This window comes from Leuresthes tenuis, unplaced genomic scaffold (genome assembly GCF_036924035.1).
Source record: "Leuresthes tenuis unplaced genomic scaffold, fLeuTen1.0.hap1 SCAF_21, whole genome shotgun sequence".
Classification (NCBI taxonomy): Eukaryota; Metazoa; Chordata; class Actinopteri; order Atheriniformes; family Atherinopsidae; genus Leuresthes; species Leuresthes tenuis.
This window is the reverse complement of record NW_027325375.1, coordinates 27,106,561-27,126,123: the sequence shown is the minus strand read 5'-3', so window position 1 is coordinate 27,126,123 and position 19,563 is coordinate 27,106,561. Positions and strand designations below refer to the sequence as shown.

Sequence of the window (19,563 nt, the reverse complement as noted above, 5' to 3'; positions counted from 1 at the left end):
CGAGCGACTGACAAGGGTGGCATGGTCTTGTGTCTGTTGGTTGTTCTTTGGTAGGCTGAGTCCATTCACCATGCTGCACAATCTTATTGCTCCACTGCCTGCTTGGCATCAGCCTGTCCATCTGTTTGTCTGTTTGCCTCCTGGCTCTAGCCTGCATCTCCCTACTGCCTCCACTTAAGCAGGGCTTTCTCGGCTGCTGCGATTCACATGTCATCCCGGCCTGCTGCACAATGCAAGACAGGCTACTGTGCAAATGCAGCACAAACTTCACTCAAGGTATAACCTGGCACCCATACAAATAGGCAAGCAACTCTTAACAGGCTAGTCGTTAAAATGACTATTCACATATTTATGCATAGTGCATGCAGAGTGACAGACACAACATGCTACCGCACATGGCCAAGCTGGAGAAAAACTTTATGCCTCGAGGTTTCTGTGCTGAATCAATAGTGTAACAAGCTGTGTACACTACAACCAGCAGGAAGCAAGATAGGTAAAAAGGGAACCCTAATGACAAAGGTTTCCATCACACTGGGAAAGTTGCTGCATTGCAAAGCTGTGATTTGTTGCTGTTAGCAGCCCTTTTATTTGAAGGAGACCAAATAAAGTACACAGTTCCCTCAGCCACTTTGTAGCTGTCACAGCTACTCTGCCCTCCTTGCTCGCCTACTATGGTTTGACATTGTGCTGAAGCGAGCAAAGGAACTCTTATAGTCAGAGAATGACCCCCCGGAGTGGAAGCAGGAGTCGTCTGGGACAAATGGGTGTGTTAGAAATCTCAGCTCACTGCTTGGATTTTCATATGTTCACATGGCCACATAGTCACTGGCAAATGCAGTCGAGTTCCACCCACACTGCAGACATAGCACTGTCTGATCAGTGTCCTCCAGTAACCCCTGCCACTTCTACCAAGCTGGACGCTCAGGTAGCCTGCTGGGAGTAAGACATAGCTGGGTGTGAGTCATGCCTACATGCTCTCAGATACGAGTCTTTGATATTCAGGGTAAGGGCTCCTTGTCATGGATTTAAAACCAGTCAGAAGCCAGGATCTGTGGTGGTGAGTGTGTGGGTGTTCACCTGCTTCAGACACAGAAGTGTGTGAAGGAGGGAGGCAGGCACCTTCAAGAGCAGTTAAGTCAAATTATAAAGAAAAGAGAGGGCAATTCAGAAGCTGTCAATGAAGAACTACAAAAGGTTCAGCAATTGTGGGTGCATAGATTCAAATTTGGCCAAGTGGAAAGTTTTATAGACTGACTGTTTAACCCCATGAGCAGCTTAAGAGCACTTACAGTACAGGTTCTCATTTTAATTGGAAGTTTTTTTCAGAATTATGGCTTAGTTAACTTGTCAAGGACTCTTGAATTTATGTAGTCGGTGCAATATCATGTTGTGAAAAGGACTATATCATGATCCACACTTTAAACATCAGGAACTGAGGTGTTTGAGAACCATTGTGTCCTGTTGAGAAAAGGGACATCCCATTAACCTGCCTTGACATTGTTGTCAGTAAAGATATACAATTTTTGCAGAAATAGCACCCAGCAGATGTAATCACCTCAAAGAGACGTACAGTATGAAAGCAAGGTGACTGAAGAGGTGGATTCCTGCCATGCAGTGCTGACAAGGTATGGTTTCCTCAATACAAGTGGTTTGAATATATACAGAGTGGGCCTTTAGACAGTTAAAAACTTCAGTAAAACTTTTCATTGAGTTAAATTAAGTACTGTCTGTGATATTATGCATAAACAGAACAACTGTTTTGGTTTAACTTCGGTGCTATCATGCTACAAAGCAGGCTTTGGATCTTGGCCAAGCAAGTTGTAGCACTGTTTAACAAGGGTATAAAAGAATCCAAACCAGCACCAGGCGTAGACCCAAAACAGTGTGTGGGATAAGGGGACAGATGTTGGTTCTGTGGTTGAAAGGTCCAGCAATAAAAAGGATCTGAAGTAATTACTGACGCTCATATGAAAATCATTACTAAACAAGATTTTTGTTCCAGTCTTCTGTTGCTCCAAAGGTCTTTGCACTCTGAAGAGTTTTTGTTTAGTAAATTTGTTTGAATCTGTGCTAAGACAAATTGCCAGGCCTTGGGTCCATATTGCATCATCACCAACGCCTACTATCTTAGCGTCATTGCAAATGCATTTTGGTTTGTTTTCTTCTTGCATCTGTGTCATTCTACAGCAGTTCTTTATACTGAAAGATGATGCACAAAAAAAGCACACAAACATAAACAAGAGAGTTATTTAATCAGTGTAATAACAGCCCACAGATGTAGAATAAGACTAACAACTGCTTATGTTTTGAATGGACAAGCGTTGTGACACAGAGCAGAGAAGCCGGCCAGTTATGACCTTTTCAATATATCTCCCATCTTTATTAACCTTGTCGGTATAACGGGGAGGTGTGGGCGGGATGCACTGGCAGTGACTGTCCTTCAGGGATGAGTGTTGTGGGTGTGTGTGTGTGTGTGTATAGAAGGGGAGGTGTACAGCTGCTATTAGCTTCACCAGTGAATGGATTCCATCAGTTGACTGGCAGACTGAAGAAAGGAAACGGTGTGATTCATTTACTCCAGCTCCCATTCCCAGCTGAACAGTCAAAACACACAGACTGAATAGTTAGGGACTGTCACAGCTCTGACTGCCCAACATCAGGCCTGGTGGTGTGAGATTACAGGCGAGAAAAAAGCTTAACCAAAAGCAAAGTTAAAAACAATTCGGCACAATGAACCTACAACCTAAGAATGATTCATTAGAGGAGAGTTTAACTTTGATAGGCGGCAAAATTTGATTTTTCCCCAAAATCTGTCTCCATTGTCAATCTACTGAATCCAAGCAGAGCCCCTGTTTTATATAATACGGTTATAACCGTGGTGAGAATGAAAATCAAGACAGCTGAGTAAAGGTAGATGTATGATGATGATGATGATGACGAAAAGGAGAAAGCAAGACGATGCCTTCAATGGCCAACAATCTCACATGAGTCATTATGCCTGATGATATCTCTGCGTGGTTACAGTATAAAAAGGTAAGGTATGTGAGGTCATTTCAAGGCCATGTGCACCATGTGGTGCCCGTGCTGCTCTCTTGCCATTCTTTTATATTGCAAGCTGATGCTGTCTCAATACACACTGAGAGACACATTCAAAAGTGAGACCATAATCATCAGCTTGACGTCAAATAGCCTCCATCACTTCCTCAATCAGCAGATTTGAACATCACTGAGCTTTTATGGGACATCCTGGTGAGCAGAGTGCGAAGTGGATTTCCACTTTCTTCATCCCTCAAAGCTTTCCTTCCTCAATGGAGGGTAAACATCCAATTACTTACAGTCCAGGACTTGCAAGGCAGCACTCCATGAGGGAGTGAAACTACTCTGAAGGGTGGTCCTACTCCCTTATTAGTCACTTGATGTTCAAAGACTGTTAAAAATCTACACTCTTAACACATATATATATATATTTACATATATACACTTTATTTCAAAGACACTTTCAACAGCCCAAAGACTTAACTTTTTCTCTAAATAAATCTTCTTCACAATAGCAATAGGGATGATAAGTTCAGTCTATAGCTGTAACCAAGTGTTTTTAGTGCCGATTTATACAATGTCAACACGAACATCTCCTCTGACTTCATGGCTTCAAGTCTTTATGTTTAGTGTCAGCACAACTAAATAATTTGCAATCCCAATAGCTGTTGCTCTGATCAAAAGTAATCAGGTTAGTTTAAGTGATCACAGTAAACCCTCTGCTCACAGACATAACAGACTCCGACTCTTGTACAACACTGTTTGACTCATTTCTCTTTCCTTGTTGATGACAGCATTACTTTATTCAGTTTAACAATCAGGCTTACCCTAAATAGAAGTGGAACCTTACATTTTCCACAGCTTTTACAGCAGTGAAGCAGCATGGCACAGTGACCTGATGCTGACTCTGACTTGGCTTGTTCAGGAGTACAACAGACCACACAGTCATGCTACAGACTGACATTAAGGAGTATTTGACCTTTCTGCAAAGACGTATATCTGGTGTTAAAATACTAATCTGATGAAGCTGAGGGAAGGGCTGGTTGACTAACTGAACTGTTAACAGACAAGCCTGAAATCCCCAAACTGTCAGGCTTAAACTCTGAGATGTGTCCTGACTTATAACTGTGATGTACAGACAATACAGTGAAAGTGCTGCTAATTGCTGGTATTTCTGGTATATGGTATGTGCCAGGTCATTAGTGCTCTTTTTACTGAAGTCAGAAAAACTTTGTGTTGAGTGTTTAGCTGACAACTGCTTGGATGCCTTTAAAGCTGAGCTCTCAGAATCTAAGCTGTCATTTAAAATCCAGCTACTGGTGCAAAATTAAGCTCCAGTTTTGTCCGTGTCCAATGATTTAGACGAGATATATAACTGATTAAGTTTAAAAAGGTGATGAGACAAACCACAAGGAAACAAATACATCAGAAATAAGTACAATGAGCAGAAATAATCAAAATAAAGCTGGCGAACATTTGCCCCTAAAGACTTGTAGGTCCACATAGACAGACAATCTTTTAGTGAGAGTTGGCAGGTAGGCTATTCAAAACATCTTTAAGAACGTGTGACAGTTCTGTGGATTTAGGCCATCCCAGCTGCTTCAGTCTCTTCATGTAATCCCAGACTGGCTCCATGATATGGAGATAAAGGCTGTGTGTGGGCCAAACCATCTGTTGCAGGACTGCTTGCTCTTCTTGTCACTCGAGAGAGCTCTTTATGACCCTGGCTGTATGGTTGGGGTTAATCTGCACAATGGATTCAGGACTGATCAGATATGCTCCATATGGTATTGAATGATGAATACGAAACGAAAGCATCTTAAGTGCCTACAGAATTTTGCACAGTAGCCTGCTTTAGCCTTCAATAATCATAATCTTGTCATTCATTTAGCTTCACTGATAAAACATGTTGCAGCCGTCAAACTCAAGATTAGCTAATGTTGTTCTTAGATAAGTAAAACGTCTCACTTTCAACATTTGGTAGCTTTTGTATGTCATATTGTGAAAAGAAATATTGGTTTATGAGATTAGAAATTTAAATTAGTTTCATTTAAATTTGATGCAGTGTCCAAGCTTTTCTGAAACTAGGATTGCAATATTTATCCATTTCTAATAAACTGACAAGTACTCGAAAATAAAACCTATTACTATTATTATATTTATCATTATAGTTTAGGTTAAAAAAGCCTTTCAGGGAATGCATGGTACGAACATTTGCTGTACCTATTATAAAGGTACGATTTACATAGTTTAATTCCTCTGAAAAATCAATAAATGACGACTTATATTAGTCGTTTTTTAAGGGGCTTGAAAACAGATTTCACAGCCTCTCCTGAGCTGTCACAAGGAGCTCTGTCACCAGTATGATATAGACATTCATATACGTGGAGGTATGATGAAGTGTTAAAGAAGTATTTGAAATCCGTCAAGCCGTTTTCTGCTATTGATTTTTACTCCAAAAATATTTACTGGTTTTAATACAAGGATAGCAGCTGCTGTGGCTAAATGATGTTTCAACAATGACGTGGAGCCCTGGAGGGCATAATCAATACTTTTATCCCATCCAACACTTGCCAAAGCTGGAAAATGTAGAAGTCATTTGGCGGGGAAGGTTTGAGATTCTTGTAAAATAGCTGCATATTTTTAATTATATATGAGGCAGAATTCAGTGACAGATAGGACATGCTCCAGAGAGTGAGGCCTTGGTGGCACATGAACACAGGGTGACTGACCAAGTCACTTACTGGTTCAGTCACTCACATCTGAGTGGGCACTGACCCACTACACTGCCAGAGCTCTTGAGAGAAAGGGCAAGGAGAAGGTGGGGGTTCCTGTACATCCACAACCCTCCCAAGTGGGGTGGAATTTCTGTCCGCATCAATTATTCACGAACCATCTCAGATAACACTCGTAGGGAGGATGGATGAGGTCTATTTCTGTATAGTACTTCATAAAGAAGAAGACAGGAGACATTTTTTACTTTGTGTGCGGGTGCTTCAGACAGAATAACCAGTGCTCTCCAACGTGTAACTAAGTTAAAACACTTCTGTGTCTTAGAAAAAATGCTTTCAACATAGAAATTCTATTCCCCTTGCTAACATTCCCAGTTGTTTACACTTTGGAGAAGATCTGAGGGTCATATTCATTTCCTGTATCCAAAAACATTTAACGCACTGTAGGTGTTGTCAAGAGGGACCCTTACAGAGGTGACAAAAGCATCACAAAACTGGCCTTTGTGCTGTCCTTTCATACCATGCCAGCTCAATAATTTTCACATTTTCTCCAAGGTTCCCGGGACTCCAAGACGGCTAACGAGGTTTTCTTAAGTGATGTTTTTGTAGAGCAACTACATGTAGGCTAAGAGCAGTACTTTAGCAGTCATGTGGCGGATGTGAAGTAAGACAAGTCAGCTTCATGTGGTCAAATTCAAAGACTTCTAACAGCTGCCCATTTTACAGAGAGAGGATGAGAACACATACCATGAAAATTAAGTACAAGTTTTCTTGTATTTCTCTGAACGTTTAAAGCTCCTACAAAGTCCTAAATCTAAAAAGGCCAGTCTAACAAGGACTAAATAATAATGTAGTCTTTAATGTTAGACATGCTCCCAACAATGCAGAGAAGGAACCTCAATGTGACTGGAATATGATGTGCAGATACAAACGCTAAAAATTCCCAGGAATATCAAAGTTGGCACAACTGTAACAGCATTTGCAAGTTTAAATCCCCTTGAGCAGATGTTTCGAGCAGCTGGACACGCAACAGTGGACTGACTGTACACACCTCACCACTGACCATGTATGCCTCTGAAACATGACGCGTGCATCAGGAGACTTTATGTTTCTAATAAACTGCAATTTGGTTTTGTTTACAGCGCACAGCAGTCTTATCGATACAAACCAAGAGGTTCATCTTTGTTTTGAGTACTTGAACTGTCCAGCATCTTCAATCAAGCCTGTGAGTTATGCCTAAATACGAGCAACAATTAATGGTATGAGTTGTGTTTCACCGTTCCTTGAATTCTAAAAGCAGGTTTGGGATGAAAGAAAGATTTTGTGTTCATTTATAGTATCTGTTACACTGACCTTAAGACATTTTGTGTTTAAAATTCAAATAATGTGTTTATACAACCACAAAATGACAAATTATTTGTAATATGCATCTTCAAATATCCATTAATTTGTGCATCATGCCAATGTGTGAAAGGATAATGTAACCCTCTGCACTCGACCCTCCTCCATGATCTTTCCCCACTCATGCAACTGATTTGTTTCCACAGATGTTTCTACTGCTTTGCACACATTTTCCCATCTTTTGGTGCTCTACTTTTTTTGCAATTTGTTGCTGTCTTTAAATAACACAATATAGTCAGATGCATCTAATCTTTACGCTAACTGATTTGATATTCATTGTATGTTTTTATTTTCCTCTTACACAGCATCCCAACTGTTGGGAAACAATGTTCTGCAGCGTAAGATAAGCTGTTTTATGAATTAAAGATTACATTATCTAACTTTTTGTTCAAGCAAATTCAGCCTCGAATGTAGAACTTCTGTTTATGATTCAGTCATTATTAAACCGATGCATATTTGATGCAAAGGTGTTTTATAGAGGTTTGAAATTGGATTTGATACCATGCAAATGTGCCTACTATTTTTCATAATTTCAGTTTTTACATCCCGAATCAAGAGATATAACATTTATTCACGTGACATTTGTTTGATCCCACAGTGCCATGGCTACACGTCAAAGTATCTGACAGGATAGCTTTCATGCATGTGCATTTATTTCTGTCACAGTCTGGCTTCTTTTGTTTTAGCCTTAAGCATTGAATGCACTGAGAGATGCATACTGGGATAATATGTGACCTGGACCGGTCCCTGGCGAACACGGTTCTACTACAGTGGTCCTGTCAGTCAGTCAGTTGGTCTTAGGAAAGGCCTGTGAGGGAGAGTGAAGGCACATGAGAGAAGGAGCCCCACTGAACGGTGGTAAGACAAGTATTCCCTCCAGTCAATCACAGCCCACAAAGCTGTTCAAATGATGCAGGACTTCTCAAGAGGCCTGCAGGGTGAAACTGGGTGAAGGGTGGGAGGGGCTAATGTCACACTCGCAACACTGATGGTGGACCCTGTCAATTATCATATGTCGCACGATGACTTAGAAACCTGCTGCTGAACTCTGTAGGTCTCTGAAAAGACTATATTACTGGTGTAAATAAAACTAGCATCACTGGCACTCTGTTGGAGGTGTTAATCCCTGACTAATGAACTCTGCCACTGCCAGTAGCTTCCCTGCTGCACCCGTGGACACAACCACCTGTGTGTGTATGTGAGTGTGTGGTAGGAGACTCAGAGAGAAGAGGGACAGGTTCCACTCTCCTGTCCCTCAGCCTGACAGGCAGAACTCAGCCACACAATTTCACGGTTTGTGGGCAGTACACACCACTGCTTTCCCATCCCTGAAACCCACAGACCCAGAGTATGTGAGAATGTTAGCTTGTGCAAATGAACATAAACACACACACACACACGGCCTGCTATTAATAGCAGGGAAAAGAAGAAATCAAATATTAATCCTTCAATGTCCACCTGGAATTGAAATAAAAAAAAGGTCTGGACTTACCATTTTGTTATTGATTTCATGAAAATGAATTTCACAGACTTTCTCTACGATGTCTTCACTCTCAAAAGTTATGAAACCAAATCCTATGCAGAGAGAAACAGGGGAGGGGAAGAAAAAAAGAAGAGAATGAGTTAGTGAAGAGCTTTAACAAAACTTTAGTAACTAAAAGGAAATACACCACAAGATGGAATATCATCACTGGCCAGATCCAGAAAATATGCAAGTACATCTGTGGAAATTGGCTTTGGCAGGGACAAGAACAAGTGAACAAGACAGACATTGTCCCCTTTAAATCAGAAATATGATGAAATCTGCCACATTATTAAGGGCACTCAAGGACCTCCTCTACAAAGAGAAGATGGAAAAACAGCACAAAGCTCATTTAATGAGATCCAGGGAGCTTCGGCCCGGCATCTGAATTTCATTAAATGCATTTTGTGTTCTTTTTATTGAAATCTCACTGTATAACAAGCCCCCATTTTGATGTTAATACAAGCCATAGAATGAATGTGTCATTGACAGAGGGATTTTCATGCCATATTTATAGGATAAAAGCTTAACCCCTCTTTTAAACACAAAGACCGAGAGACAATATGGTTTTAGACTTTTGAACACAAGTGGATTGCAACGCTCTCCTGCGTGTTTTGATGGTGATACACAAAGCAATCTCGTTTCTGTGTAGCTGGGGTTGAAAAGAAAACATATTCTATTACTTGTGCAAAAGAGAAACTGTTAGTGAATAGAGTATCAAGTGGGACTGAAGGGACAAGTTGTGAGACACACACCACCAGCAATCTGTTGCTATTCTTTCAGACCTTAGCCTCATGCACATGGGCACATATCCATCTACAAACACATACTATAGGGTAAACACACGAAAGGCATTTGTCACCTCAGAGATTTGGCTGTATTTACGATACTACGCTGGTTTATCCCTTCAACGCGTCTGGCTGTATTAGGGTATTTCTGCCAAAGCCGCAAATCGATGAGCAGAACTGCGTCAAGGTACTGTTGGGTTTACAGGATTTTTTGAATCAATGTGATTAACAACGTTTATTTGCCCAATATTCAACACAATAAAACAATTCCTACATGGGGAGTTTGTAAAAAAAACTAAAAAAAACCCCACATTGGTCATACAACAGAGATATCAGTTTCAAGTCACATGATGTTTGGTAAATATTTAGCAGCTTTACGCATCCTTATATTTGCATCTTTCCAAGAACAGCAAAATTATATATGGATATCTGGATTAGTCTCCTAAGCAGCTTATTCTATTAATTCATCAGATCATTAAGGGAAATACAGACTTCTTTGTCAGGGGCTGTTTGTGCTGCTTACCACAGTAGGAAGCCGATCACAAACACTGACATTTATAGTTCTGTCATAAAGTCTTTATCTCTCACTTGCATTTTTCTCCTCTGCTCCCCCTTCAATTCCTCCCGTATAAAAAACAAAAGATTATCCTCAAGCCCCTCTTCTGGCTCCAGCTAGAAACAGTCTTGTCAAAAGAAGTGTCTGAAACCTAATGTGTGAGCTGTTTTAACATGAACATCTCATGTAATGAGATCTTATGAGACAGAATGTCAATTTCCAGCGAGAGACATCTCAACACCAAGATGTGGTGAAAGCTCACTGTACATATGAGAGCTGGGAGGGGGGCAGGGACAGGTGATGACGACAAGCAGAGAAAGAAAAGGATGGGGGGGGGGGCACCCCCTTCTGCTGCTCACCCCACATCTTCAGCGCAAGGAGCACTTTTGACAACCAACAAATCAACCGCCAGGAGTAATTTGTCATGGAGCAGTGCAGGTAGAGGGAGTGGAGTCTCAGGGAATGGGGACGGAGAGGAGAGAAGGGAAAAAAAAGAAGGTGGATATGGGGTGGGGCAAGGTATGGGGGGGAAAGACAGAAAAAGTGACAAGGAAAGAGGTTAACACACATGGCCTCTGTCGCCACACTCCTTCCTGCTCCTGCAGGCAGCTCCTCCATCAAGTGACAGGACATTTTCCACTGCAGCATTATATGCGCCGGGGTCATGGCCACACCATACCACCACAGATACCACCAGCAGGGCTCTTCCACCCATGAATGAATCCGTTTAAATGAACAGAAAGACACTCTGCTGTCGTGTCAGCTACTGGTGTATCCAGAACACATATGCAAAAAGTGGCAGACAACAAACATCCATATTTTTCTCCTTTCCTAGCTCAGGACATACCTCCTCCATCAGTCCCCTGGGAGCTGTCTGAACCTCTGTCCCTGCCTTTGCGGTGCAGCTCTTAGAGCTACTATCCCACTTTTAGAGACCTTACAGACGATAACAGTCCGCAAAATTGCACCAACATAAACATTTCTTTCTCTACAAGCCTCCTCCTGCAGGATGTCAGCACAGCAAGACAGTCCACAGGTATCCCTGCCCTTCTCCTCCAGCTATCCACACATAGCAGGAAGCTGACCACCATAGAAATATAAAAAGACTGTCAATTCTGACAGACACAAGGAGAGAGGTGTCAACATGCTCACAATGAAGGGCCTTCCCACAGCTGAAACAATACCCTGTAAATGGAAACACATGGATGTCATTTAGAAAGGCTGATAATAGGTGTTATAAAGCTACTGGCTAAAGCCTCTTGGCTGTACTCGCTCACACTTATTAGCCAGAACTGGGCTTGGCCTCATCTCATCACTCCACAGGATCGGCAGGGAGCCTACTTTCACGGTCTTTTACTAGCTTCATCAGATTCGGTCTTTATTTCACACTCAGTGCAGATTTCTCTGCTTTTGTTGATTTAATGATTTCCACCCACCTTCAGTCACTCCGCCTCGAAAAAAAAGGCGGATTCTGGCACAAGTGGATCACGGGAGAAGTTACAAATTGATGCAGAGATGCTGACTTTGACATGAGAGGTGGCGTCACAGCTTTAAACTCAGAATCCAGAAAAACTTTAGTGCGTCTCTGAAATGTTCCCTTTAATGTCTGATATGACATCTTAAATAACTAAAACACCGTGTCTTGTCACATGTTTATCGATTCTATTTTCTTTTATAAAATGTGGGAGCCATAGTAAGCCGTAGAGTTACAACCAGTTGTGACTTATTGTTGTAAAGATTTGAGAGCGTGAAGGTGTGGGGGTGGAGATAAGGGCAACATAAATTTACAGCTGCTATGTATAGCAGGCATCCCCCTACTCCCCTGATGACTGCATCTAAATATAATGCCGTAAGTGCATGAGAGAGAATGCAAAGCACATATGAATCATCACTGATATACAAGGTGTGCACCTGGTATTTATTACACACCTTTCTGGGTCAATGTGAACAAATCAAGAGAAAGAGATACAAAGTGTCTTGGTTCAGGTGGGTAGCTTTTTTTCCTGCAGACAGTTCAGCATGGTTTGGACTCCAGGGGTACGTGGTTTATGTTACGTATACTCTGAACCCTAAACCACTCAGTAATTAATAACAAACAACAGCAAATCCATCACATACCAGACAAAGCTAGAAAAAGTGAGGCAAACGTTTCTGTTGATTATCTACAATAGGTCAAGTATTCTTCTTCTATGACCAGGATTTTGTTGTATTTAGAAGTTCAAACTGAATCAAATTTAAATACGTGTGAACTTGCATATATAACTCTGGACTCACCAGATACACAACTGTTATTTCTTTCTATTGACGTGTCAAAGGTTTTCAGTGCAGGAAATCGGAAAATACAATCAGCCTGGAAATATAGATAATATTATGACTATAGTATATAAGCATAAATAAGGTTTGTGAAATTGCAAACACTGCATTCAAATAATAACAATAATAATAATGGGAGAGGAATGAGTTAAAAATAAGGTTATATTATTTACGTAGGGTATTATTTAATTAAATATGTACCCATTTTTATTAATCCAACAGAAAAACAAGATAAACACAAATGTATACAGCATCTCCAAAGCTACCTTTAGACATTTAACTTAGCGATTTATTACAGGTGACAGGACCTATAAACATGTAAATCTGCTGCTCTGACAGTGGGGGCTGATGATAAGAACTGTATGTAATGAGAGCAGGCTGCTGCTGAGCAGCTCTGACTACCGGTTGTGTCAACATAGTGTAAGTAACTGCAGCGACGTCAAGAAGTGTCATCTGTGTCTCCGGGGACACAATACACATGGACTGGAGCCTCCCAGACATGATCTGCACAGACAAAAGGCCCAAACACAGTCACACACATACATGTATGCTTGCATGTTAGTGGCCATGGTGCAACCCACCTTGGGTTAAAAATGCTCCACTTATACTTCCCAAATTAATTTATGATAGTGCACTTATTATGCACCGTTTCACCTGTCCCATCAGAACAAAGTCTATAGAAAGCTGCTGCACTGTCTGTCTGCCTGGGAGCGCTGTCTCCCAAACCCTATCTTCTTGTAATGCAGAGAAGCAGACAGAGGCAGTCCGAACACCCACGGCACAGTTAGAGTCCTTTGATCAGTATTTCCTCCTGCTATTAGTAGAGATCCAGAGCCCCAGGCATTAATCCCCTGTTTAATACAGTTAACGCAATGAACTCGCCAAACAGCACAGGGCACATGAAACTACATTTTTTCTCCGAAATACAAACAAAACAAATGGCGGTATTATCAAAAAATAATGTGTATAGGATGTATTCATACAGTTCACAGCAATGAAAAGTTGGAAAACCTCACATGTTATAACAGCATGTTTGTTCATATGTGCTCAAAAATGGTCAAATTTAGCTAATCAGATTTACACAGCAGCACCTTCCCCTTCTGATAACAAGGCCGGCTGATTACCCACAGTAAACACTGTCAACTAAAATATGGATTTTGGTTATTGGTTAATAAAGAAAGCAACACATGGGAGATAGAAAGACAGATACATAGAGTCAGAACAGCTCCCAAGAGGTACACCCACTGGGTTCCCTCATCAAAGTCAAGACACCAGCCGATTAAAATCAAACACAAATAAATGTGACTGCTTTTATGCACGGGAGTCTGTGGGGGAATGTGAAGATGGCCGATGTGAAATTAATCCCAGAAGTGTACAGTAAACTGAGCCATGAGCACCGCTTCAGTCAAAACAACACTCAGAAGATAAAAGTGATAGGATGAGGCTGGTTTAAGTGTAAGATCACAAAATGAATACATTATTGTATTTTTCCTGCTGGTTGTACATATACTGAATCATATTTGCATAACTTATTGAAAAGATGTCTCTGAGAGGAAAACAAAGACCTTGAATGACAATTCTCAAGATAAGTACTGCAAAACATTGGCTGAGTACATTTCTACTTCACCTGTGCTTTGTATGTACTGGGTAATAAGTATCAGATTTATCTAAGAGCCCATATATCAGTCAAGTCTTGACTAGCCGTGTCTTTACACTGTTATCTACCCGTGAAGTCTCTAATGTGAACTCCAATGCTTTCATTATAATAATCATGAAAAAAGAATCTGCGGTATATTGTGTAGGTATGTGAATGCTACAGCCCCCATGGGGCTTTACATACATTCATTTCTCTTTGGACTTTGTTGGCACAGTGTGCAGTATGTCAACCTTCAATTTGAGCAAAACATAAAGGTGATGATTACTGTGCTGTATGTGTAGGTGGCTGAATGAGCAAGCGTCAGGTGGCAGAAGAGCTGCCTCAAAATAGGGTCACCGTTATCACACATGGCGTTTTAGATCGTTAGCAACAGCTCGCAGGCTTTTAGGTGCCGAAACGTAATATTTTAGACAATATTTGAAAGGACATCTCAATATCAAAAATATAAAAAAATACCCTAACGGAGCCTTTAAGAACAGATTGAAATTAAGCATGAGGCAAGAGAACAATTAGACAGAAGCAGAGTGACTGAATTGATGTAATTAGATTTTAATGTGGCGTGGCTGCTCCACACATTGGCCTTTAAGATTTATGATTATTGTGCCCTGGTGTTGTTGTACCATCACTTGTCTGGAAATCTTTTTTTCTAAATATTCTGGTCTGATCAATAATATTTTTTCATTAACCTTCACTAGTAAAAACAAGGGATACTATTACTCTTTAACATCTAACACCACAGACCAGGACTGTGTGCTTTTATTAAGAGCTACAGCAACAATATGCCTGCTTCCTCTGCATTTTTTGCAAAGTAACTGGGCTCAGGATGCATGCTGAGGGAACTAGTTTGTCAGTGCCTTTATGTAGGTCAGCTTTCAGTGTTGGCCATCAATTTCTGCTGTCCTACTTAAAGAGACGCCCCGTCTCCACTCAAACATGGACGCAAACATTTGCAACTAGAACTGCATGTGAAATCTGTAACCTGGACTCATACCACATCCTTGATTTTATTTATGTTTTCATCGAGCAAGTGTATTCAAACCATCAGCAAGACTTGTAAAACAGTTGGCACGGTTACATGCAACATATACCGTCCTTGTCTCGGTATACATGCAGGGAAACAAAATCAAGTGACTGAAGTACGTCCAACGCTGCTACACCGTATGAGAAAACCATTTCTAACTTTCTCTGTGGGAGATCATTGTACATACAGACAGTGGAAAGGGAGCAGGTGAAGATGCAGTTATAACATCCGGATTATACTCGCTGAAGCAGAAACGCTGACACCCAGCCCTAATGGGCTAATTTTTAATCATATGTTCTAACATGTTTAGCAGCCTGACAAAAGAAACAAAAATATGTGAATGACAGCAGCTTTATTGGGAGTTACGCTGCAGCAACATGCTGAAATGGAATTAAATAAAATGAAAAATACTTCTAATGTTGTCTAAAGTCTAATGTTGCATTATGTTGAGGTTTGTTTTTTTCTTTTTTGTTCTGGAAGGTATTAACTCTGTTGTTTTTTTTTTGGTAGCTGCCACAACTTGCTGTCACTATGGTACACTTTCTAGTAAAAAAAGATGGAACTTCCAGTCTAGTTGAGCATATTCATGCAGAGTGATTTAAGCCTTTTCTTTAGATGCATCAGTTTGAGAAGCTCAGTTTGTATAAACTCAGTCGGTTCACAGAACATTTTAAAAGTCTGGTTTTGGTCAGACTAACCTGACATGCATTTTTTTCTAGAGTCGTGCAAACGTGCTTAGGATCCGTCATTATAAATGTCACAGATATTAGTGGGTGCAAGTCTTGACTGTCAATCAGTGTCTGCATGTAGTATGGTCAGTGGTAATAGACATTTAAAAAGCAACACACACCGTGAACTTATGAAATGAATGGAGCTCTCTCCACCTTTTCAGTGTAAGTTAAAATGCTCTCTAACTCAAGAAAGACCCTCATTAGTGTCAAACAATATCCCCATAAGTGTGCATTTCTCTCCTCCTATATGATCACAAGGCTGTACGAGCAACAACTCAATAGAAGCAATTATCTCTGGAGAAGGTGACTAACTACCCTTTACTCATGAGCATCAGGCTAAAAGCAGCATGTCATAGCTGAGCTTAAAAGAGCAAAGAAAGGAAATGTCAAATAAACCTACAATAAAAATAATGAGTACATATGAAGAATATAACGGATTCTTTTAAACCTGCACAAAATAAGAATTATATTAGAGCTGTGTGAAAAGAAGCTTGGCAAAACAACATATTCACTGATTATAATGGAGTGAACTGCCACAGAGCTAAACCTATGAGTGTTTATCTGTGTCCTGGGATGAAAGACAACTATCCTGCAGGACAAACCTATCAAAGTTAGGAAGAAAGTTCCTAAGGTTTCCATAGAGCAAACCTTTGCGAATCTTAAGCTTTTATCCATTTACTTTTTTGGGGTTATTATCAACATGGGAGTAAAAGCAACAGGTAGATGAGTGTCAAACAAAAAACAATGTCTAGGAACAGTTTGTCTCATAGATTACAATTATGATTTCAAGCAATCAGTAATAAGGCTAAAGACAATATAACACGATATGTAAATGTGACTATCTAAAGTAGCACGAAGGAAGTTAAAATTCCTCCAACTTTTACCCCACGGAGCACAACAGTTTCTGCCAATCAGACATTTCTGGCCCATTTGTTCAATCATTTTGTCCTGGAACACCATTACTGGCATGGTTTAAAATTATGAGTTCCATTGCTGGCTGAGTGGTAAATGAATCATCACAGTAACATCAAATTTGCATATTACTAACGTTTCACGCATGCACTGCCTTTATACGGTCAAAATGCACTCTGAATGCACCTTCACTGTTGGTACACACATGCACTAGCATTTCGCAGTGATGTCTTTGCTGTGAAAGCAGCCCGTTGTGCGGTTTTCTTTTTTTTTAAATCTATTATTTCAATGCTTGAAAAATGTGTTTGCATGTTCCTCGTAGCCCAAAAACGTCAAATAACAGTAGAAGATTAAGATTCTGACAGGTAGGTTATACTGTAGAAACACATGCTAATGCAGAGCCTGACAAATACAGAAACTATTTTTGCTCTCTCAATTAGGTCATGCAATACTTGGGGCTGCTTCCAAAAAGTCCATTTAGGAAAGCAAAAAAACAAAAAAAACCTCGCTGCATCTCTGTCTCTTTGCAGCTTCTTCTTCTTTCTCTTTACAATGTCTCATGACAAACATTCTTTTAACACGATGTGCTTGGATAAAGAGCTGATCAGCTGCAGTCCATCTGACTGCACTGAAGTGCCATACGGTAATATTAATGAAACAACTCAGAGACACAGAGTACAGTCAGACCCATTCAGAAACAAAACAAAGGATAATTAGGCAAGATAGAAAATGCAGCTGGCCCAAGCCAACCCAAGTACAGCAAGAACACCAATACCAGCAGCTCTATGATGTGCCACCAATTAGCAGGCAGCTGCAGTTGGGAAAAAAAGCAATAAATGTAATTACGGAAACAGAATGATTATTTACACAGGCCAGCTCAGATCATGGGTCACATCCCAGTCACAAGAGCCAGGTGGACTCTTGAAGACATCTAGCCTAAAGTACACATCCGTGCGTCCACATGGTCAGACAGTTTTATTTGATGAATAAATCCAAATCACCTCCTGTCATTATTGCTTAATTTCTTAGTTTGGCCACACTGAAATGTAGTTTGACAGTGGTGTAGGAAAACAAGTTAACACCACAGACCTAACCTAATCGATGAAGTAACCTCTACCCATGATGAGGTGATGCAAAAATTAATGTTCTCTCCTCTGGACTAATCCAATTCAGTTGGCTAATATCCATACAGTCATAGAAATGAGCACATCCCCACATAGAGAGGCATGAAGAAAGAGAAACAGGGAGGAAAAGAGACATAACTAGTGAAAAATTGACTGAGCTTCTCTGCTTTAGGCAGCGTTATCCCTCCATCTCCTCATATCGCTCTAGCCTAAAGACATAATGTACTTGTGTGGGCTAAGTCAGCGGCACAGCTCATATTCTAAACACACACCATTTTAAGTAGCACGGCATGAAGCGGCCACAGAGAAATACAGGATAGGTAAACATTGCTACGGGTAAAACCAAGCCTGAAATACAAGTGCTTAGATTAGGAGTCGAAAAATAGTGCAAAACCGAGCTGAACATAATTGCTCAGACTGATAGAATTTCTTTAGTACAAATGGAGTATGGGTGTAATGAGATACAAAGGTTTGAACCACAAGAGGATTCTTCATTCAAGAATGTCAGGCTCTTTTGTGCCAAGCAATAGGTCGAGCTTAATAGATGTCTCAATTTCTATCCCATACAGTAACAACCGATGGCGGGGGAAAGCGGTGGGAGGTGGGGGCAGGAGCCTTTCCAAAAGTCTCTGAGGCGATGTGATGAATTTCTTTTGAGGTGTGAAGCAACGTGGGACTTGAAATGAATGAAACAGATATGCACCTTTTGTGTTTTCTGACCTATTGATATAGATATCAGTTTCATTACACCTAATTAGCATTTCTCATTCTCTGTGAAAGTGGAAAATCAGAAAGGGGAATAATATGAAGCAAGTGAATGCAGTGAGGATGGAAAAGAAATTTGCAATTTGGAAATAGTTTTTGGTCTGAGAAGGAGGAAACCTTGGAGGAGGTTGTGCATGCCGACACCTTCTATTAAAGCTACAGGAGGATTCACTAAGGGACTAAAACCATTCAATCACATAATCAAAATAACAGTCTGCAAAAAACAAAGGTTTTTAAGCATTGAACTGTGTGCAAGGAGGTTGCAAAGTAAAATTGATGCAAGTGAATTATGCCTGTCGAGGACTGTGCGGCCAGATTGTTATTAATATTTAAGCATGCGGTATATTTTAAGGCGTGACACAGAAGCAGTTCATCTGAAATGAAGAACACTGATGATGCCACTTTGCAGAGGCACATTACCATTTTTAAGAGCTTGCTTTAACTGAGTGAGCCAAATGCTTAGAGGCGGAACTGACACTTGTGTTTACTTTGCAGATGCTGTTGCAATGAAAAGAAAAAAAAGAAGCTTTACCTGCCTTTCTCTCTCCACGTGTGCACGCTCACAAACACACAAGTGGCACATCGTGACAACATGAAATCATCGAGCAATTCATGATGAGGTCACTCCGATACGATTGACCCTTGTAATCAAGACAGGCTTTGCTGCTTCATGACCACCCCTCTTTCATCAAAAGCCTCTCATCCTCACACTCACTGGCAAGCTATGGCGTATAGTAGCATATTTTAACTGCAGAGTGAGTCTTTTCACAACATCCAGGCTTTCCTTAATTGCTTACTTGCACCATAATTGGGTATGTAATCAAACGATGAACTGAACACAGCGCAGCACCTTCATAACTTCAGAAAATCTTTTCATCAGTGCCTTTGGGCAGTGATTAGCATAGATGAGAAGGGTCCTCAGAGGGCCGTAACCGCGGCTTTATTTATGTATTTGTCCAAGTTATTCATCTCACTGATTTAGTGTTAGTCCGTTAACTCTTCCAA

At 40.6% G+C, this 19,563-nt stretch overlaps 1 protein-coding gene across 10 annotated transcripts in view; it reads right to left on the bottom strand.

Moving 5' to 3' along the window:
* LOC140280413 (RNA-binding protein Musashi homolog 2) overlaps positions 1–19,563 on the bottom strand; it is a 226,969-nt gene that overhangs the window by 49,110 nt on the left and 158,296 nt on the right. For all 10 annotated transcript variants that reach the window (XM_072375747.1, XM_072375749.1, XM_072375744.1 and 7 more), the window contains one exon: positions 8,662–8,744. In XM_072375747.1, coding sequence (XP_072231848.1) covers positions 8,662–8,744 — 83 coding nt within the window. The remainder of the gene's footprint in view (positions 1–8,661; positions 8,745–19,563) is intronic.